The 21849-nt window shown below is 49.5% G+C and overlaps 1 protein-coding gene across 3 annotated transcripts in view; it reads left to right on the top strand.

Annotated features, from left to right (window-relative positions):
• The window catches only part of VAV3 (vav guanine nucleotide exchange factor 3), a 263079-nt gene that overhangs the window by 124975 nt on the left and 116255 nt on the right, over positions 1-21849 (top strand). For all 3 annotated transcript variants that reach the window (XM_045816668.1, XM_045816669.1, XM_045816670.1), the window contains exons 10-15: positions 3188-3283; positions 6706-6774; positions 8834-8920; positions 13378-13463; positions 14953-15085; positions 15450-15559. In XM_045816668.1, coding sequence (XP_045672624.1) covers positions 3188-3283; positions 6706-6774; positions 8834-8920; positions 13378-13463; positions 14953-15085; positions 15450-15559 — 581 coding nt within the window. The remainder of the gene's footprint in view (positions 1-3187; positions 3284-6705; positions 6775-8833; positions 8921-13377; positions 13464-14952; positions 15086-15449; positions 15560-21849) is intronic.

The following is a 21849-nucleotide window of genomic DNA, read 5'->3' on the forward strand; positions in this document are numbered from 1 at the left end:
ATGACAGAAGGGAGTGAGCGACAGGCCCCAGTGGGCAGGGCTCGTGCGTGAGGCTCTGGGGCAGCGGAAGGTGGGGTTTCTCTGCAGGGTGTGGAGCCAGGTCACTGAGGAGAGGGCTGAGTCTTCTCAGATGAGATTCCAAGGAGAGCATTCTGGAAGCATGGCAGCACGTCTTGCCCAGAAGAGACTGGACAGCTAGAGAAATGTCTTGCAGGTCATCGAAAACGGAGCCGCGGCAACAGTGGCAAGAAAGTCTGGGAGCTTGTTAGGTCATTTCTGTCTGTCCATCTTTTTTCTTTTCCCACAAGAAGACTTTGCACTTTCAAAGAACTTTTGAAAAATGATTATTTATATGTTATATGAGTTGTCGCCTCCAATATATCATCTATACGTTTGGATTTTGTTAACTTTCAGGGAGAGCTCCCGAGTCAACTCTTCAATGGCTCTGTGCGGGGTTGTTGGCTAAATCCTCTTCGCTGCCTTTTGCCCAGTGTAGTGGGGAGGTCAGGTGGTGAGCAGGGGAACAGAGAGGCGGACGATTTCCACGTCAGAGCCCCTGCACTGGTTTGGCGGATCTGGTGGGGTTTCCTAACTCCTAACGCGCACCAAGGGGAGCTCCTGGTGAGACGGTTCGTGCAGTGCCAGGCCCCTGAGTGGCTGCACTGACTCCCTCCGTCACCGGGCCTCTTCCTCCCCGCTTACAGCCCTCTGATGGCGCGGCCCTTATGCCTGGAGGCGGTTAGAGTCACCCCTGGACAGCACCCCGACAACCTTGTTAGCGCCAAGGGCTCCTCCCCCTTTTTGGAGAATGGCGCCTCATCAGCGTAGAACTAGAAGCCACCTTGACTTAAATTAAAATGCGAGGGTAAGATAAAACTTTGCAGCTTACACACCTCGTCCCTAATAGAGCTGTTGTTAAAGCAGTTTAAAGAGAAAGATACAAATTCTCACTGAAGACAGGAGCGATCGCCTTGTCCGTCACCCCTCCCTCCACTGTATTCGCAGCGTTGTTTGAATGTTCCTGCCCGTCTGTCAGAGTCACCCTCAGAGTCCTGCCCAATCACGCTCCTCTGGGACTCCAGGGGCCCAGCTTCCGCGGTCGCTGCCACTGTCAGCGAAAGGGAGGAGCTCAGGCTGCGTTCGCCAGGTGCAGGGCCAAGTGCCACTGGCTGGTGGGCTGCCCTGCCCCCACCAGTGACCACGGGCCTGGCTAGGAAGTATCTAACCAGATGGACACCCACCATGACACCTCGACAGAGACACCCCCCCCCCGCCCCCCCGCCCCCCGGCTGCAGCTGTCCCCCGCAGTCCTAGCTGGTGGAGGCAAGACTGCCCGAGTCTTGGTCTCTCTCTGCCTCCTTCACGTCCTCTCTTTTGTGGTGATTTTGCTCTCGTAGTTTTGTCGTCTTCTTCTCTCCCTTGGAACCGAGGGGCCCTGGGGGTAAGGGTAATAGAATCTCTTTATCTCGCCCTGCAAGCTGGCTTATCCCTACTTTATTGAATCTTCTCAGTTGGAATTGGAGTTTGGGCCCAGCATGGGACTGGGGGTGTGGGGAGAACCGTTTCTTCTCTTTGCTTACTTTCTTCGGTGCTGGTGAGCACTTCACACCCTCCGCAGTCTCGGGCCCCCACTTGTAGGAAAACGCCAGCCACGCTGAGTTTCTTTACTTTCCGAGCCCGGAACTGGTGACCGAAAGGAACTAATTTAAAAACTTCAACAGTTTTTAAATGGACTTCCATCACATAACGAAGTGAATTTTAAGAGAATAAACTTTCTGTTCTAGCACTGTGTTAAGATGCCATAATACAGGAAGTGTAAGAGACGAGCTCAACTTTAAGGAGCTTGAAATGCAGCAGGGAGGTGAGACCCAGTCATTATGATGGAATTAACAGTTTAACCTCCTACCCGAGGCCCGTGGGCCAGACACTGTATAATCTGTAGAAGCAACGACTCAGTTAAGATAGTTTTCCTTCCCATGACCCGCCGCAGTTGATGATTCATGAGCTAACCTTTCTTCTTGTTTGAGACCTGTCGTCTAGCCCTCATTAGTTCGCCACGGTCATTAGGGCTAGTGGGGTTTGCTTGGTAGCCTCGGATAATACCTATTTTTATGTTCCAGGAAAGCTCCGTGTGGGCAAAGGGACACAGGTCACGAGCTAAGGAGTATTTCCTCAAACATAACTCCTTTCCCGAACTCCTTCCCAATTCCGTGGTCTGGGATAGGCAATTGCCTGAGGATTTTGGATTCATTAAATTGCCTGCTAATAATAATCTTTTTATAAAGGCTGTTGGTTTTCTTTTTTTTGGAACTACACTATAGATGTGTGAGAAACAGTAAAATCAGAAAAGCAGCTTGCTCGAAGGTTGCACATCCAAGAGCTGCCAACCTTGATTTAAATACAGGCTTTGATACTCTGAACTGTTTTCCCCAAGGTCATGATTAGTACCCAGAGAACAAATAAGTCAACGCTAGTTTAAGATAAACTTTCAAGAGAGAAGAGTGTGAGATTACAAAAACCACACAAACAAACCCTGAGGCTTTCAAAATGTTGAATCCAATTGTTAGGTTTCTACTTGAGCTATTTCCGTAGTTGATCATTCCATTTCATCGGCTCAGCAAATACTTATAAAGCAAATACTAGGCTCTCGGAGGTACGGGAGATGCACTGGGGAAGGTCTTGTGGACCACAACGATTGAAAGACCTGCAAGGCACACAGGGAGAGAGAGCACCATTGCTACTGGAATTACTACAAAAGGCCCAGAAGTATGGTTCTTGCAGAGGGTGGTGAATTTGGATGGAAACTGGCAGAGCACGTGGCTGTTGCGGGGGAGGAAAAGAACCGAGGTGTGGTGGTGGGGAAGGCACAGGCGGATAGTGGGGGTGGAGTTTGGGTGAGGTTCATGGAAGGCAGTGCTGTCAGTGTGAGTGGAGGGAGACCCTGGTCCTCCTTACTGATCTGTGTTTAGAGCCGAAATGCTCCAAGGTCGGTTTAGGTTTTTTGGTTTTAATTGAAGGTACTTTCATTTTTTAGAAAGAAGTCTTGTTAAGAAGGAAAAGAAGATATCTATCACGCAATAACAGTTTTGTTCATGGCCTTTGCGTCTTTTCATGGCTGTTTTATGACTCCCTTTGGTAAAGCAGCAAAGTTTCTAACAAATGTTTTTCTTAAAAATCACTTCACCAGGAATGTTCCAAGCGAGCCAATAACGGGAAATTCACTCTCCGAGATTTGCTCGTGGTCCCAATGCAGCGCGTCTTGAAGTATCACCTTCTCCTCCAGGTGTGTGAGTCAAACTTGTTTGTTCATTTGTTCATGTATTCATTCAACACAATGTTCATGAAGCATCATCTACACACCAGGTACTCCGTGTCTGGGGCCTGACCCCCATTACAATGTTCAATTATTATTATTTTTTAAAATTTTATTTATTTCTTTTTTAGAGAGGGAAGGGAGGGAGAAAGAGAGAGAGAGAAACATCAATGTGCGCTTGCTGGGGGCCATGGCCTGCAACCCAGGCATGTGCCCTGACTGGGAATCGAACCTGTGACACTTTGGTTCGCAGCCCGCACTCAATCCACTGAGCTACACCAGTCAGGGTACAATGTTCAATTATTAGTAGAGCTGAGTGGGAAGTAGTAGAACAGCTGGAGCCTCTCCTTCCTTTTAGCAAAGACGGTTCTGCATCTTTCACAAAGTCGCATTCCGTGTCCTTTAAACAGAACCGCTCCAAACAAATTTAAAAATTAAAAAAAAAACTAAGGCAAAACAAATAAAAAGAGCCCTTCAGCCAAGTCCTTTGTAGTGAGTAATAATCGCTTATTAAAATCTCAATATTGTGATGCACCTGAATTTTGCAGGTTCATTCTGTTCGACCTTTTGCCTCATGAACAGAATTGTGTCACATTCTGTTTGGCTTCCTGCTGCCGTACATGATCATAAGGCTACATTGATTTTGAAGTGATTCTTGTTATAACCCCAAAGCTTACGGTTTCCCTGGTTAGTCCTCTAACGAGGGCGGGGAGTCTTATAAATGTAATCCGATAGCGGTGCCAGGAGACCCATTAGTTCCGCTCCAAAGAAATGTCTCACCGTGTTGGTCGGTCAACTCTGCTGATGCTCGTGGAGCGTTATTTTACAAAGACCTACTACCTGTATGTGAAATACCATTTTGAGTCCCCTGTGCTTTGTACAGCTTGTATATTAAATTTCTTAAACCGTAGCCGCAGAATTATTAGTCATCTCTATTTTTGCTCTACTGAGAAATCAGAAAAATTCAAACCCTGATTATTTCTTAAAAACGCATTAAAACATTTATGAGGCCTAACCTCCGAGCAACTTAATCAAATTGGATTTTATGAAAAAATGATAAGAAAGACTAAGGCAATCCGTTTCTGAGACATCACAGAACTAAAAACGTGTCCAAAATGAGATAACAATTTATTTCGTAATTCGATATAGTCAAATATCAATTGAAGAATTGAGAAGGTGCAGTTTTCAAGACTCATCTATTGTCGTCATTTATAAGGTTTAGACAGACTTACCAACGTGTAAACTACGACTGTGCTTCTGTGAAATTTAGCAAATGTTTTCCTAAATCCTCCCAGACTGTTTTATATTTTAAATTTCAAAAGTACCTTTCGTTCCATGACAATTTTCTTACTAGGCACTGCATACACATTTTTACTGTAGGAAAACACGGATCAGAAATGTACCATTTTCATCCTTTTCAAGTGCACAGTTTAGTGGCACCAAGCACATCACCTTATTGTGCATCCGCTACCCCCTCCGCCTCTGGACCTCTCTCCTCTGCCACACTGGAGCTCCGCTCCCAGGAAACACTAACTCGCCCCGGCCTCTGGCAGCAAGCACCCCCTGCCCCTGTGACTGACTGACCTGAGTGCCTCCCATCCACAGAACCATCCAGTCCTTGCCCTCTGGTGGGCGCCTTATCTTCAGGGTTCCTTCCGAGGTAGCACGTGCCAGCACGCCCTTCCTTAAGGCCGGGTGATATTCCGCTAGGCACACACCACACTTTTGTCTGTCCATTCCCCCCTCCAGGCACATTTGGGTGCTTTTTACCTTTTGGCTGTTGCAAATACGCACGTTTATTTTGACTTATATAGATAACCGTCATTGAGAAGTGTTTGAACTTGAACTGTTGAATTATAAGGAGATACAAACCCCCGTTTAGTTAAATCCGTTATGTAGCTGGTTTAGCTCAGTCTCCCTGCCCCATCTTTTTGTAGACAAGGCCTCGGAGTAAGGTGAAAGCTAGAATAATGAGCTTGTTTAGCAGATTTAGATAGAAACAGTACAGATATTACCCATTAGCAATTTCAATAAAGCAGGAAATGAAACCACGATGATGGGTAGCATGAGTTGGATTCTTAGGCCTTGGAGATTTAAATGGAATCGGGCATTTTTTGAAACAGAATTTCTAAAAAAGATTTTATTTATTTATTTTTAGAGAGGGGGGAAGGAAAGGGGAAAGAGAGGGAGAGAAACATCAATGTGTGGTTGCCTCTCGAGCGCCCCCTACTGGAGACCTGGACAGCAACCCAGGCATGTGCCCTGACTGGGAATCGAACCAGCGACCCTAAGGTTCACAGGCTGGCACTCAGTCCACTGAGCCATACCAGCCAGGGCAGAAACATAGAATTTTTGAGGTTGTAGTGCATTAACTGTATGTTTCTTCAAGGATTAATGTGACACCTACATATGGGCTGCTGGGAGGAAGGAAAAGAAAAGTAAAAGTAAAAGATCAAGCAGTTTTAAAAATTACTTGCCAGTAAGTTTAATACAGCTGTGCACTGTGAAATACTAGAACAGTCCTTAGGAGCAGAAAATGTGAAAACAACGAGGCATGGCTAGAACCAACCGCGTGTGTCTACAAGGAAGGAGAGGTTGTAGTGTGAACAGAACTCCACGGACACAGACGGCCGGTCCCAGCTGCAGGCGGCAGGCAGGGCCGGAGACGCCCCTGACAGTGCGCGGCAGGTGTGGAGCTGGAGGGCTTCATCCATTTCGCTGTTATTTGCACAGGCAAATTGTCACAGAGAATACCTTCTTTCCCATGGTGATTTCTTAAAACAGGAAACAGTTTATGTGGGGTGCCACACCTACATAAAAATTCTGAACGTGTGTTTCCATCTCAAAATAGTGTAGAGTAGAATTGACTTGTCTGATGTCTAGAAATTTGTTGAATACGTGTGGTATGAGTTTGAACCGAAGTCTAAGCAGGGCGGAGACAGGGTCTGGCCCCCGTTGTAGAGACGTGGCTCTGCTGTCCGTGGAGTGGACAGACCGCAGCGGGGAGGTCGGGAGACCGTGCAGAGACCTGGGATGGTGACCCGCGGGAGAGGAGGGACCCGACCAAGGTCATGGCCCGGAGGACGGCCTCCGGGGGAAGGATCGCGGCAGGGTGTCTGGGAGACAGCGCCGGCCCTGGCTGCCGTGGTGAGACCGACGGACGGACGGGCCGCCGTGCGAGAGCAGGGCTGCGGGCGAAGATGCGTGAGGCCTGCGCGCTGCGCTCCAGCGGTCTGGTCACGAGGCAGGTCCTTCTTTAGTCGTTTGAGGAAACGCCGTCCTTTCTGCGGCCGCACCAGATCTGCGTTCAAGGGCTTGTTGTTAGGTGTTTTCTTTCTTATGTTTGGGTGTTAATTTGATGACATTAGTGCTGAACTGTATCTTCTAAACAGGAACTGGTCAAGCACACCACCGACCCCGTCGAGAAGGCGAACCTGAAACTGGCTCTGGATGCTATGAAGGTAAAGCTACGCGCCATGACCTGCTTTGTGTTTCTCACTCTTGCCCAGAGACGAGAGACTACAAACTGTCATACATGTGTGTGGCATGTTAACATACACTGTAATATATATTAGTATTTGTATAGTTTTGGTGGGAGAGTTAGACATTTTTAAAACAGATTTTATTTATTTTTAGAGAGGGGGGTGGGAGGGAGAAAGAGAGGGAAGGAAACATCAATGTGTGGTTGCCTCTTGCACGCCTCCTACTGGGGACCTGGCCCAAGATCCAGGCATGTGCCCTGACTGGGGCTCGAACTGGCGACCCTTTGGTTTGAAGGCCAGGACTCAATCCACTGAGCCACACCAGCCAGGGCAAGAGCTAGATATTTTGAACTGAAATGGATATACTTGCATGAATTTAATTGTTAGATGAAAACACGTAAAACCAGTAAGTATATTAAAATAACTTTTGTTAATTATGAACCAATGACAACATCCATCGCCACCAGGCATGATGTCATGTCCTGACTCTGCGACATTCTCCGTGTGGCTACTAACAGAAAGCCGGCGACTTCAGAGCGCGGGTGTAGCTCACTTTCTCGTGTGAGGCCATCTGCCAGGGTCCCGTGGGTGGGTGCCGTGCACCAGCACCCGTGAGTTTCAGTTTGGGTTCCTATTTCCAGGTAAATCTGAAAGTCAAGATCAACAAGTAGCTGGAGGTAGACTTTTTGAACATATGGGGAATCTATAAAACCCAGTCTCCATGTTATGCTGGACTTGGACTTTGAAAGAAATATTTGTCCCCAATTTAAAACGTAAGGAGACGTGACCTCCAGACAAAACGCCAGCGTGACTCTGCTGAGGACAATGACAGCGCCTTCTCTGTGTGCCCGCGCCTGTCAGAGGTAGCTCGGCCAGTGAGCTGGCTCCAGTGCCCTGCCAGGAAGCACCCCGCAGTCATTTATCGTTATGAAAGAATCATGCCAAGTCTCATTTTTAAAGAGATCGTTGGTAGTGTAGATACAGCCTGTGAAAAGTCTGACTTTCATTTGGGACACAGTCAGAGGCTGCCGTTTGTCCGAGTTCTGTCCTTACTGTTTCAGAGGAATTGGAGAGAATAGAGGAGGAGAAAGGACCTAGAAAACAGGAAAAATCTAGAGCATATAAAATAAAAATAGCTGGCCACAGGGTGGGAAGATTAGCTGATGTTTCCCCCCAAATGGGAGCAGATGTTTTAACATAGGCGGCGGCGGCACGTGGGGCCGCAGGGCCGGGCCGGCGTTCCCTGGTCGCTGTAACTTGCCGAGTTCTCCCCACTGTCTCTCCTTCCCTTCTCCTTCCTTAGTAAGTCTTCAGGAGGGACCTGGCTCCTTGGCTGAATGCTCTCTGGATCGAAGACTAACTGATTGCAGAAGATGGTCCTTCTGGATTCACTGTCTAGCTTTTAGTGACTTTCTCCTCCCTGCTCAGTCTTTAACCTTTTAAAATTTATTTATTGATTTTTAGAGAGAGAGGAAGGGGGGAGAGAGAGAGAGGGAGAGAGAGAGAGAGAGGGAGAGAGCGCGAGCGAGCTACTTGTTGTCCCACTTATTCATGCATTCCCTGGTTGATTCCTGTATGTGCCCTGACTGGGAATCGAACCCACAACCTTGGTATATCAGGATGATGCTCTAACCAGCTGAGCCACCCAGCCAGGGCTCCAGTGAGCCTTTATTACTGTACTTATTCCAACCCATGTAAGATGTGATTCTCTCAGGGTCTGTTGCTCATGTGTTTGGAGTTCAGAGGCTCCTGACCTGTTGTTCTGCGTGGGGGTGTATCTTGTTTTTCACCCTGACTCTTCTTGGGCCTGTGGAGGTGACAACGCTCCAGCCGTCCCCGCGGTCAGTCCTGCAAACGTTTTTTAAGTCACTCTTGACGAGGAGCTTTGATGGACCGGGCGCTCATTTGATTGCCATGGGAAAGCCGCGGTCTGCTTTTGCCGCTCGTGAGGCTAATGATGTGCTTTCTTTCAGCCGGTCCTCATCTCTTCTCCGATCTCATCGCACCTTCCTTTTGTCCCCGTCTCTTTATCCTGTAGGACTTGGCACAGTACGTGAATGAAGTGAAGAGAGATAATGAGACCCTTCGCGAAATTAAGCAGTTCCAGCTCTCCATAGAGAATCTGGTATGTAATTATCAGCCATTCTCCCAGCTCCCCTACCCGGCACACTGGGGCCTCTCCCAGAGTGGCGTTGGAAGAAAAAAGATAAAGTTTCCAAGTCTCGTTTTTCTTCCGATTCCTGCGTGGGAGCCTCCACGTGGGTGTCTAGGGGCACCTGTGACACACCACTGTCCGGGGCCTTGCCGCCACCCCTTGTGGGTCTCCTTCCCCCGCAGTGAAACCCTGAGCCTCGGAGTCCGTCGTTCCTCTTCTCTGCCTCATCCGGGACGTGCTTGCGGCTGATTCCTGTTTGTTTTCTCGTTTTGTGTGCGTTTGCTGGGGGACGACCACGGGCCGGACGGTTTGCTTGGGGCTGGGGCTGTAACTCCGAACCACACGGTGTCCTGGTGGGGGCACCAGGACTGATCGGGTTTAAAAATGCTGTTCTGAGACAGGGCTGCGGGGATGTACTCTACTGAGACAGCACAACCGAGGATGGAAGGGGGGGGTCCCGGTTTGGATACGATGGTTAGGAAAAGCCAGGTGACCCTTCTGAGTCACCTGCCTCTCGAACCTGAAGCGTAAGAAGAGGCCAGTAGCACAAGGTTGGGGGACGAGGGGGGTGGGAGAGGATTCCAGGCGGAGAAACGCCCAGAGATGGGGCAACAGCCAGGGGAGGGCCAGACGCTGGAAGGTAAGGGTTGCAGGAGGTTAAGGCAGAGTGGGGGGCTCTGAAGTGGGGCGTGGGTGGGGAGGACCCCACACCACACCCCTGCAGATCACTAGGACTTGGGGCTGAGGTGGGGTTTTGTGATTTGCAGGTTTTATTCCAGAGTTTTACAGTCTGATTTGCATTTCAAGAAACCCTTGCAGCAGCCGATGCTGCCAGTGGTTGAGGTTATTGTGAGATAGAGGAGGGAGGGAGGCCGGGGTTGAGCTGCGGGGGGTGAAAATGGAGACGGATGAATGGGTTTGAGGTGCTGTGCTCGGTAGAGCAGTCGTATGGCGTCTTCCTCCGAGACATCTTGTGTCTCTTTCTCTTTTCGCGTCTGCGACAGCTTCCTCACTTCGGGACCTCACCTGCCTCCTTTCCAGTGAGTCACCTGTCCCCACCTCCTCCCACAGTTGCATTTCCGAAGGTGGCTTTCCCAGTTCGCTCTCTTTCCCAAACTGGTCAGAATTTTCTGCGCCTGCAGGACTCGGTCAGCGTTCCTTAGCGCGACACTGACCTCCCTCCGTGATTTTCCTGAGCTGCCCACGCACTCCACCTCGCCCCTGCCCGGCTGTGTTGGAAGGTCTCCAGTTTGCAAAACATTTTTTTTTAAAAATAGCCCCGCCTTGGATCGTAATATTGTCAGAGCCTAGAATGTCTTTTCCCATAATGTCTGATCAAAGTTCCTTTAAGGTCCGATTTAAACACATCTTTTCCCTAATCTCCCATGATCCCTTTCTCTTTGTGATGACCTAGCACGTTGCCTGGACAGCCACTTAGCATTTTTAAAAAATTATAGTAAAATACGTGGAACATTGAATTCACCATTTTGAAATGTACAGTTTTGTGACATGAAGACGTTCATATCGCTGTGCAGCCAAGAGCACCATCCACCTCCAGAACCCCTTCTTCTTTTTTCTTTTTTAAGATGGTAATTTTAAAAAAGATTTTATTTACTTATTTTTATTGAGGGAAGGGAGGGAGAAAGAGAGAGAGAGAGAGAGATATCAATGTGCGGTTGCTGGGGGCCGTGCCCTGCAACCCAGGCATGTGCCCTGACTGGGAATCGAACCTGTGATGCTTTGGTTCGCAGCCCGTGCTCAATCCACTGAGCTATGCCAGCCAGGGCAGAACTCCTTCTTGTCTCTAAGCCGAAGCTCTGTGTTTCCATCACCGCGCCCCAGCCCCTGGCACGCACCCCCCTCCTGTCGTAGGGTCTGACGCTGTGGGGACCACGTGTAGGGGAACCACGCACCACTTGTTCTCGGGATGGGCTCGTTTCCTGGGGCGGAGGCCTTCCATGTGCCTCTCTTGTGGCGGGTGTCAGAATGGCCCCCTTTTCTCTTTTAAACAAGAACTTCCTTTTTAAGGTTGAATAATATAACATTGCTGGGACACACCCCACATTTTTATATCCATATCCACTTGTCTGTGTGTGGACACGCGGGCGGCCACCCCCTCTGGCCGCCGTCAGGAGGGCCGCCGTGAGTGTGGGCGCAGCAGTCGCTCTGCAGACCCTGCTTTCACGCCTTCTGGTGCTACACCCGGGAGCGGGGTTGCCGGATTGCGTGGTGACTCCGTGTTTAATGTTTTGAGGAGTAGTCATAGGGCTTCCCGCCATTTTGTATTCCCGCCAGCAGTGTACAGGGGTTCCAGTGTCCCCCCATTCTCACCAACACTTTAAAAAAAATAATAGCCATCCACGTGCTTGTGAAGTGGTATCTCACTGTGGTTTTTCACTTTCCATTTCCCTAATAATTAGTGGTGTTGAGCAACTTTTCATGTGCTCATTGGCCATTTGCGTATCTTCCTTGGAAAAATGTCTGCTCAAGTCCTTCGGCTGTTCTTGAACCACGGCGCTAGGTTTGGTTGTCGTTGGGTTGTAAGAGCTCTTCATACATGCGTCCTTCTGTGCATTGATGAGAATAGCAATCCTTGCCACACTTTTGTTTGCAAGCGTTTCCTCCCACTCAGCGAGTCACCTGTTCACTCGGTTCATTGTGTCCTGCGATGCCCCAAACTTTCAATTGCACCTTCCCAACCTTTGGTTCGGTCGCCTGTGCTTCTGGTGTCAGATCCAGGACATCGCCGCTAAATCCAGTGTCATGAACCGTCCCCTGTTTTCTCCTCGGCATTTTATATGCTCAGCAATTTGACCCATTTGGAGTTAGTTTTTGCATACATTGTCAGGGAAGGTTCCAGTGCGTTCCTTTGCCAGTGCATATCCAGTTTCCCTGGCATGGTTTGTTGGAAAGCCTGTCCTATTCCCACCAAGTGGCCTTGGGTCCCTTGTCCAAAAGCATTTGACCGTATGTGTGAGGACATCTTCCTGGGTGTTCCGTTCTGTTCCACCCGTCTCAACGTTGGTCTTCGTGCCAGCGCCACACTGTTTTGATTATGATAGCTTTACAACAAGTTTTGAAATCAGAAAGCATGAGACCCCAACTTTGCCTATTGTTTTGCCTATTAAGGGTCCCTTGAGATTCCATATGAATTTTAGGATGGAGTTTTCTATTTCTGAAAAAAAATTGAGATTTCGATAGGGAACACTTATTTTTATACTTTCTTATAGTGTAGTTAATTGCATCTGTCTCTTTTATTAGATGTAATCTCTATAGGTTAGTGTTAATTTTTAGTTAATTCTTTTTTCCCTCACCACTTTGTATAGTAGGTACTCATAAACACTTAAAATTATTTTTATTGTTTGCTTCTGGGGAGATGGCTCCTTATTCTATTTTAAATTTTTTAACTTTTCAGTTACAGTTGACATACGATGTTGTATTAGTTTTGGGTGAACAACAGAGTAAACACGGTGGTTAGACATTCATATAACTCATGAAGTGATCACCCTGATAAGTCAGGTGCCCATCTGACACCACAGTTACGGCGATTATCGACAACAGTCCCTATGCTGCACTTTACATCCCTGTGACTGTTTGCATAACTGGAAATTTGTACTTCTTGACCCCTTCCCCCCTTTCACCCATCCCGCCCCCCTTCCTATCTGGCAGCCAACAGTTTGTTCTCCGTGTCTATGAATTTCTGTTTTGTTTGTTTGTTTTCTTTGTTTTTTAGATTCCACATGTTAGTGAAATCATGGGGTCCTTGCCTTCTCCCTGTCTGGTTTACTTCTCTGTGTCCACTGCAGCACTATTTAGAATAGCCAAGATACGGGAGAAACCTATAATGGTTCATTATTTTTAATCATTAAGTTAGTTAGAACTTTGCATGCTTGAGATCTCGGTCAGATCTCCCTAAACTGAAGTGGGTCCCCCAAGTCTGCGTGTCTCCTGTCCTCTTTCTTCCTGGCGATCACGCGTTTATTTGTACGGACAGACTTCGGTAAGTAGCTGTCCCCGACCCGGATGTTCCGTGTGGGCCGGGGCTGCATCACTCCGCCCCGTTGCAGTGGCTGGCACACAGTGGGTCTGGCTGGCACACAGTGGGTGGCCGCTACATATTTGTTGCTCTAGCTTCCTTGTGCTTCGAACTCTTACAGGCATTTCTCTCTTTGGGCAGCTGACTTCCTGATCAGGGTTCTAAGTAACATGAATGAGCGTCCTCAGTGTACCTCCGAGGATGACCGAGGACGGACTGGTTTTGAAAGTGCATCATATAGAGCCGAGCTTTATACATGAGTGTGTTAAGAATGTGAAAATGACAAAATGTATAGTCTCATAAAGTAGTTGTTTCTTAACGAATATCCCCACTCACATCCTGTTTTTATGTGATTATGAGAAAACCGAGACCTGTGCCTTGTATGTTTCAGAACCAGCCGGTCCTGCTCTTTGGGCGGCCGCAGGGGGATGGGGAGATCCGGATAACCACCCTAGACAAGCACGCCAAGCAGGAAAGGTGAGCAGGGGTCGGAGCGCACCTCCAAAACAGGCCATTAGCGCCAGAGGGCCAAGGAGACCTTACAACCAGTCTCTCCGGGACAAAGGAGGGAAACAAAGGGAGAAAAACAAGGGGACAAACAGCCTATTCTCTTATCAAAAAAATCCTCATACGGATATGTTAGGTATCCCCTCTCTGTTGGGGTGTCTGTTGACTTCTCTAAACTTAAATCCTTTCGTAGGAAATGGCAAGTATGTAATGTCAGCTGGGGTAAGCAAAGTGCACATTGAAATGAGGGGAGAGATGACAGAACAATAGGTAGCTACCGTTAGAAACACAATTGCTTTATTTTTTTTTTTTGGTATACATTTAAGAAAACGGAAAATAATACAAAATGTCACAAGGAAGAAGTCTAAGTGAGGACCATTTCTTGGGACTTTCTGGAGGGAAGTTTGTAGGTGGAGCCCTTGAAGATGAATAAGCTTGGCCCTAATCATATGTGTGTGATTTTGGTTGAAATGGCCGTTTTCTGGAACCTTTGGAAATGAGAACGTCCGCCAGCAGGGGGCAGCATCAGCCCGTACTTCCACCCAGACGTCCAGGCTCGCAGCAGGTAGCTCCCGGGAGACACACACGCGGCCTTTCAGCATCTCCAGGAAAACGGGCTTTGAAAGTGATGCAAGTGTTAAAGCCACACAGACGCGTCCTTATCATTCTTTTAAAGACGTGTGCGTGGGAATCACTGAGTGTTTTAAAAAAGATACAACTCTGTACTGGTATTGGATGACGGGATTATAAAGTCTCCCCCACCCCTATTACATCGCTTTTAATAAGAAAGAAGAGGAACAGCAACGTGTAAATGTAACCGCAAGTTTTCTAGTTCACCCTGGGCTCCCGGGCCACGCAGGCTGTTTCTCAGCAGGTCCCTGAAGTCGCGGGGAGCGACCGACCTGCCGGGTAAAAGCACGGGCTGGTTAGACCGGGTGCTCGGCAGCAGCGTGACCTTGAGCTGTCGGCTCCCTGAGCCTCAGTTTCCCCTGCGATGCACTTCAGCTGTCACCTCCGCGCCGGGCCCTGGTGACACAGAGGATCCCTGCGGACGGCGTGAATGCCCGAGGCGTTCTGCCTGACTCCTGATAACGTCCGAGGAATTTCACGGCTGTTGTTTTCATTAATATTCTTCTGTCCGTGTTTAGCTTTTAAACTAAAAAAAAAAAACTAATTGTTCAAGGGCAACACTTCGTGGCTGATCTCAGTGGTTTCTTACGGCTGCATGGCGGGGCGCCCGGTGTTCTCAGGATTTCGCCTGTCTTCCGAACGAGGAAACTGAGGCCCAAGGAGGCCCTTCATTCAGCGAGGGGATGAAATAGGCCCCAGTCACCGTTTTCCGAGCGCGGCGTGGCCGCCGCCTTTCCCGCACCTGGACGACGGTGTTTGGGGGGCTGGTTACATTCACACTGACCAGCACCTGCTTCCGAGCCACGTTAAAGCGACCTCTCTCTCGCAGGCACATCTTCCTGTTTGACCTGGCGGTGATCGTCTGCAAAAGGAAGGGCGACAACTATGAAATGAAGGAAATAATAGATCTCCAGCAGTACAAAATCGCCAACAACCCCACGACCGATAAGGAAAACAAAAAGGTGGGTTCTTGGAAATTCATGACTGTGATTTGCTCATAACGTGCAACGTGCAAAGAAAGGGCGCTAATGCATTCTCGGGAGCTCATCGATTCAGGTGTTTCTGTTTCTAGACATTGACTAGGAAATAATTGGCCAGTGTCGCAGCTGATAGGTTCATCTCTAGTGCCTAATGATCAGGACAGTAAGATGCATGCGGCATAGAAATGGCTCTAGATGCGAGGCTGCCCACAGCGGCCTGGATGGGTCCCAGCTCGTTAGCGGTGCGAGAGGCTTGTGGAGGATTGTGGTGGTGTTTTAGTGGATGTGGAAACATGGGGTCGTGACTGAATGATCGTATTAACCTGAGGAATATTGATTTTAACAGTGGTCTTATGGCTTCTACCTCATCCATACCCAAGGACAAAATGGGTTAGAATTTTATTGCAAAACAAAAGATTTAAAGAAAAAGTGGCTGGAACAGTTTGAAATGGCTTTGTGAGTATTTCTACTTTTCAAAGTGCTCTTTCCCCCCTATTGCCTAAATCTCTTGTGAATAATGAACCACCGGGAAATGTGCTCTGGTGCTCGCGGCCTCTGCTCGCAGGCTGCCTGCACCCTCTGCACTCTCTGTGGGCGGCTGTGGGTCTCCGAGGAGAGTGGTTCGGGTGAACTTCTTCAAGGAAAAGAAAGAGGGCGCTCTAGCCTTCTCTTTGACTTTTTCCTCCCGGGTGTCTTCTAATTCTGTAGCTTTCCATGGCCCATGGCAATATTAATTATTCTAATGATAAACTTTTAATGAAATTACCATGTTTTTAATATGTATGTATTTTTAAACTGACTAAACCCCCTGCCCCCAACACACGCATACACACACACCCCTTATTTTTAGTAGAAAGATGGATTTCCCCCGTTTGTTTTTAACTCATTTATTGTTTGAATCCTGGATAAATTGCTTGACATAGTCAATGAACGCTTTAAGGGCTTGATTTCTTTCAGGGTTCTTTCCTTTTATTAAAGGAGAAGCTCGACAAAGAGGTGGGAAATAACTCAGACCTGCTTCCAAAGGAATGGCACAAAGAGATGTAATTACACCAGAACATGCCATTAGAGGGGTTTCTTTTCCATTCTGAGGTTTATGGATTAAAAGGTGCATAATGACCCTGGTTATGGGAACGCATAGGTCACCTTGAAATTGAAACTTAGCGAAAGGGGGAAGAAAGAAAAACCACTTTTGCGATTTGCTTTATTTGTATTCTGGCATTATTTACCATTTGCGGACAAATCCTATCAGGTTTTTCATTTTTCTTCCCTTTGTGTTAAGAAGTGCCCGTGCTAATATGAAATGGTGGTGGGATTGGGTTGTTTTACTCCAGTTCTGCAGTGAGATCATAGGGGTTTTCTTAAGATTATTTCATGTACCATTTTGAGTGATAGCCCTGTGCAGCTAAAATATCTTTAAGCATACAGACTGTTCTGGATTCAGCGGTGATCGCTGTCGTGAGCTGGCTGCCGAGTCTTAGCCACGTTATTTAATGTCTTAGAGCCCTGGTTTCCTCCTCTGTAAAGCAGGGGTAAGAGTAACTTGAATTCCAGAGAATGTGTGTCAGGCGGAGTGCTAGCCAGACAGTACAGCAGCAGTCACACGGCACTAAACAATAGTGATATCTGTTATTACCACTGTTATTAACATTGTTATTATGAATGTCGTCTTGTATTTAGGATCTCAGCATGGTTCGATGACGTCTTTTTTTTAAAGATTTTATTTATTTATTTTTAGAGAGGGAAGGGAGGGAGAAAGAGAGAGAGAGAAACATCAATGTGCGGTTGCTGGGGGCCGTGGCCTGCAACCCAGGCATGTGCCCTGACTGGGAATCGAACCTGTGATACTTTGGCTGATGAAGTCTTATCAAGTTAGAGGGCATCTTCCAGGGTACTGTTACAGCTCTTGCAATGTATTGTTATTTATCGCAGTAATGAAACAAAAGACATTGCATTAATTCAGTGGCTACGCCACAGGGACCCCTTTGGTTTGGGGCGCAGGCGGCCAAGCTGGTGACGTCATACACCTCGTGTGCGGCTTCCGTGAGGTGTCCAGCGACGGGCGGCTCTCGGAGTCGAGCAGGTAGAATTGGAGCAGCAGGAGGCAGGGGCTGGCGACAATGTGCAGAGGCAGAGCTGAGCTCAGGCCTTTGCTTTTGTGGGGAAAATGCTGGGCTGGTATTTGTTCAAACATATAATCATCAGATGAGTGAAGGGATTTCTGCAGAGGAGGGAAGTTGAATTTCTTGTCCAGAGCAGACACGCGGACTTGAACTGTGGGGTGGGAGTATCAGCTAACACAGGGCGGGGCAAACGCAAGTTTGCAGCTGTTCGTGTGGAAAATAATGCCATCATTAATAGGTGATAATGCAAGAATAAACTCTGGGTTCTGTGTGCTCACAGCTGTAAACCGACTTTTGCCCTGCCCTGTATTTTGTTCCGTTGCCGTGAGTCATGCAGCTGAACTCTGGGTACAAGCCTGGACGAGACGGTGGTTACGTCTCTGTCATGTGAGAGGTCCTGGGGCAGGCAGATGAGGGAGGGATGGCGGCTCTCGCGGGCACCGGCAGGCCCCGGGTTCAGATCTTCCCACTCTGCCTCCATCAGCACTGGGCTTCTGTCCACAAGGCTGGCGACTTCGCCGTCCAGGACAGCTGCTGGAGTGCCAGCGGTAGCATCCCCATTCCAGGCGGCAGAAGGGGGGCCCTCGTGCTTAAGGATCCTTGGCAGAACTGCCACAAACTTCTGTGACGTTATACTGGCCCGAACTTAGTCACGTGGCCGCATCTGACAAGGGAGCCCGGGGAATACAATCGCGGCTCCAGGCAGGACGGTGCTCGGCCGAGAACCGGGGCTGCGTTACTGTGGAAGGGGGAGAGACGGGAGCTGTCGGTCGCCTGTGGGGGCTGCCTCCAGGTGCGCACTGATGACACTGGGGGCGGAGCTTGGTCCGCCACAGGGGAGGTGGCTGTGCCGCACGCAGGGCGGCTGGGGCCCTCGTCTGTGAGGCTTCTCCGGGCGTCTCAGCAGGACGGTGGGATGGCCATGGAAGTGAGCAGCTGTCAGTAGTGGAGGGTTCCGAGGACTGACCACACAGGTACATGCCAGACGGTGGAAGTGTCTTTTAAATTTTTTTTATTTTTAATTCATTGAGAGAGAGTGAGCATGAGAGAGAGAGGGGGGACATAGACATACATTTGTCATGTATTTATGCACTTATTGGTTGGATCTTCATTTTTTTTCAAGATTTATTTATTTATTTTTAGAGAGGGAAGGGAGGGAGAAGGAGAGGGAGAGAAACATCAATGTGTGGTTGCTGGAGGTCATGGCCTGCAACCCTGGCATGTGCCCTGACTGGGAATCGAACCTGCGATACTTTGGTTCGCAGCCCGAGCTCAATCCACTGAGCTACACCAGCCAGGGCTGGGTCTTCTTCTTTTTAATCCTCACTTAAGGATATGTTCATTGATTTTACAGAGGGAGAGAGAGAGAAAGAAGAGAGAGAAGAGAGATATGTGAAAGAAAAACATCAATAGATTGCCCCTATAGGTGCCCCCTCTGAGGACTGAACCCACAACCCAGGTGTGTGCCCTGACTGGGAATCGAACCCTCAACGCTGGTGTATCAGGGTGATGCTCTAACCACCTGAGCCACCCAGCCAGGGCCATTGGTTGCTTCTTGCATGTGCCATGACTGGGGATCGAACCCACGACCTTGGCATATGGGGACGATGCTCTAACCAGCTGAGCTACCCAGCCAGGCAGCCAGTTAGCCAAGGCAGCGCGTAGTTTTCTTTGAGAATTACTCAGAGGCGACGTCAAGGGCTTCTGCATGCGGGGGTTATGCTGTGTCTGGCAAAATAAAATCACTCAGGGTTTTTTCCCAAGCCCCAGAATATTCCATGATCTTATTTCTTCCCCTCCTTCTTTGAAGCTGATTCAGCAGGAAAACCCCGCACCCCCTCTGTAAGACAGCCAGCCCTGCCTTGTCTTGTGCTCGGCACGTTAGAATAATCAGAAGACATTGCCCATGGTCCACCTTTTGCTATTTCAACCGCACTCGCTAAAGTCGTAGTACTCTCCCATTCGGCCGGCCGCGGAGAACAACAGAGAGAATGGAGAGGCCCCGCAGGGTGAACGGCTGTGCGGGGGATCAGTGAGCCCTGAGCCCACGGGCCGGCTCCTTCCAAGTCTCCTGAGCACCGGTGCGGGTCCCGGGGTCCTCCTGGAACGTTCTAGGGTGTCGCTTGCAGGCACTCTGGGAAGGAGAGGGAGGCACTGGTTGGAGGCTGGTGGGGAATCGAGGGAGGTGATATTTTAAGGCTGATGAAATGCTTGCCAGTTCTATTTAGAGAAGATGGCAACTCCGCTGTTTATAGGATGATTGGATCATTTTTATTTCCAAAAAATTGCAAATCACCTTTAAGGCGTGAACACCGCTCTTAATTTAGAACGTTCAAAAAGACCACAGGAAAGCATGACAACCGACAGAACAGCGAGTATCCAGCAACGCGACTCCCCCCGGGCGGCGGCCTGCCCCTCAGCCCCCGTCTTCCCCAGGCACGTCCCGCCCCGGCTCGGGGGCCGTGTCCTCTGGCCGCCTTTGGCCGTAGCCACCTGCAGCAGTTAGGAAACGCGGGAGCCACATCCGAGCTCGGCAAGCCTCCGTGGGAAAGGCCGAGCAAGGAGAACAGCGGCGGTGACCCACTTGGAGATGGCAGGAAGCGGGAGGTTTTGTTGTCGTTGTTTTATCTTTGCCCTTGAGTCTGTTGGATCAGTCGCTGGGCCGGGCGGCGTCCGAGAGCCGTAGTCCTGGCCACCTGGCTCTACGGGCTGCGTCTGAGTCTTTCAGAGACTGATGGACACACGTCACTTACTCTGATTCATTTCCCAAGGGCCCTTGGCCACTCTTTCTTCCCACAATTCCACGTCGTTATCTTGTGAAAGAGGACGGCAAGTGTTTTCAGTAGCAGAAGCCAGTTCCTGTGACGTCAGAGAACGTGGTCTCGAGAGCCTATAGCGAGGATCGAAATGTTGCTGGGAAGCCGCGTCCGTGTTCCCCCAGCCCCTCGTCCCCGGTGGGTGTGCATGGATTCTGTTAGGTTTACGCAAGTGACATTGTCCCATGCGTGTCGCAGCTCAGGAAAGTGGCCATCGCAGGAGCATGTCAGCAACGGTGGGCGCATTCGGGGCCAGGGCCTTCACGGTGGAGTCCGAGGCCTCGGGTCACAGCGTGGTCCTTGTGCATGAAGGTCCTGAGATGATGAGCACCCGGACTGCCGTCCTTTGTCTCAACCTGGATGCAGGTCTCTTTTTCCTTTGCATGGAGACTGGACCTGGAGGGTGGGGACGTGTCTTTGTTTCAGAAGTTAAGTCCAAGTCGGGTCAAATTCAGAAATACAGAAATGGGGTGATAGGATAAGAACACTTTTTTTAATGGATGAGTTAGAGAAAGAAAAAATAGGGTGCAGAAGAGTACTGCCTGCAGTAGAAAGTGGTAGATTCTGAACCAGACTCTGTAGTGTTCATTGGGCGGAACCAGAAGACCCTCTTGCCTGGAATCTCTCCTGAGGCACTTGGGACCTAATGCTTGCAACTCTCACAGTTCATAGTTACTCCCTCGAGTGAAGAAAGCCCCTTTGATGGCCCACACGCATTCTTACCGCTGTCTGAGAACCCTCACTGGGTCTCGTAGGCCAGGCACGAGGCTACGTGAATTATCTAAGGGGCAGCAGCCCAGAAATCATTAATGTCTGCTGAAGTAGCAGCCCAGGAGGGTTACCTGTTCAATGCTGAGAGTAGGTGGAGTGGGGAGAAGAGAAGAAAAGGTGTGGAAATCCCAGAGCTGGGGAGGGGCTTGGAGACCAGGCCGCACTGCCACATGGGTGGTCCAGGGGCAGCCCCCGAGCCTCCTCTCCCAGACGAACCCCGGCGAAGGAGCATTCTCCAAGTGAGGGGGGCCCCGGGGGTGCCCATGTGGCCGTTACGCCCCACGGATCCCGTGTAACCCGAGCCGCAGTGTTCCTTTGTAATGCATTTGCCGTTTACTCCCAGAAGGAATTCGAGGTCGCTCGCTGTAGAAGGCCCGCACGCATGCCCCAGAATTAACAAGGAGAGCCTCAGTAGCCAGAGGTCAGTCGTACGGCGTCCCCAAGCCCTTTCCCCGGCTCTGCCCCCCGGGGGGCTGGCGCCTCCTCCCGAAGGACGCCCTCTGCCGCGGGGACCCTCGGAGCCACGGGCGTGCGCCTCACGGTTTACATATACAATTATACTCTATCAAACATAATTTGATTTAATCTAAAGATGTTGCCCGGGTAGTCTGGATACCAGGGAGATAATTGCCAGAGGAAATCGCGCTCCTTCTGCAAACGTGGACGGCGCGCTTGCCTTGCTCCCAGCCGCGGCTGGGAGCCCCGGGCCTCCAGCGATGAGGGAGCGATTGCAATTGAATTTAAATACTGTAACTTCTAAATAGAATCATTTCTGATTAATGTGTAATGGATTGAGTCTGAAGACTTGAATTCTTGATATTGCTGTTGAGATAATCTCTTCCTCCCAATGCACTTACCCCGTTATGAACCGATGGCGGCCCCAGACTCGCCCTCTGCCGCAAATGGAATCGGTTTCTCACCAATCTCTGCGGATTAAACCTGACCGCCGTGGGTCACCCTCATCCTCACCCCCCACACCTCCGTCACTCCCCGCCCCCTCCCAGTCAGTCCGCTCTTCAGGAAGCATCCAGGGCGA

This window comes from Phyllostomus hastatus, unplaced genomic scaffold, assembly GCF_019186645.2.
Source record: "Phyllostomus hastatus isolate PE091 unplaced genomic scaffold, TTU_PhHast_1.1 phas_scaffold_216, whole genome shotgun sequence".
Lineage (NCBI taxonomy): Eukaryota > Metazoa > Chordata > Mammalia > Chiroptera > Phyllostomidae > Phyllostomus > Phyllostomus hastatus.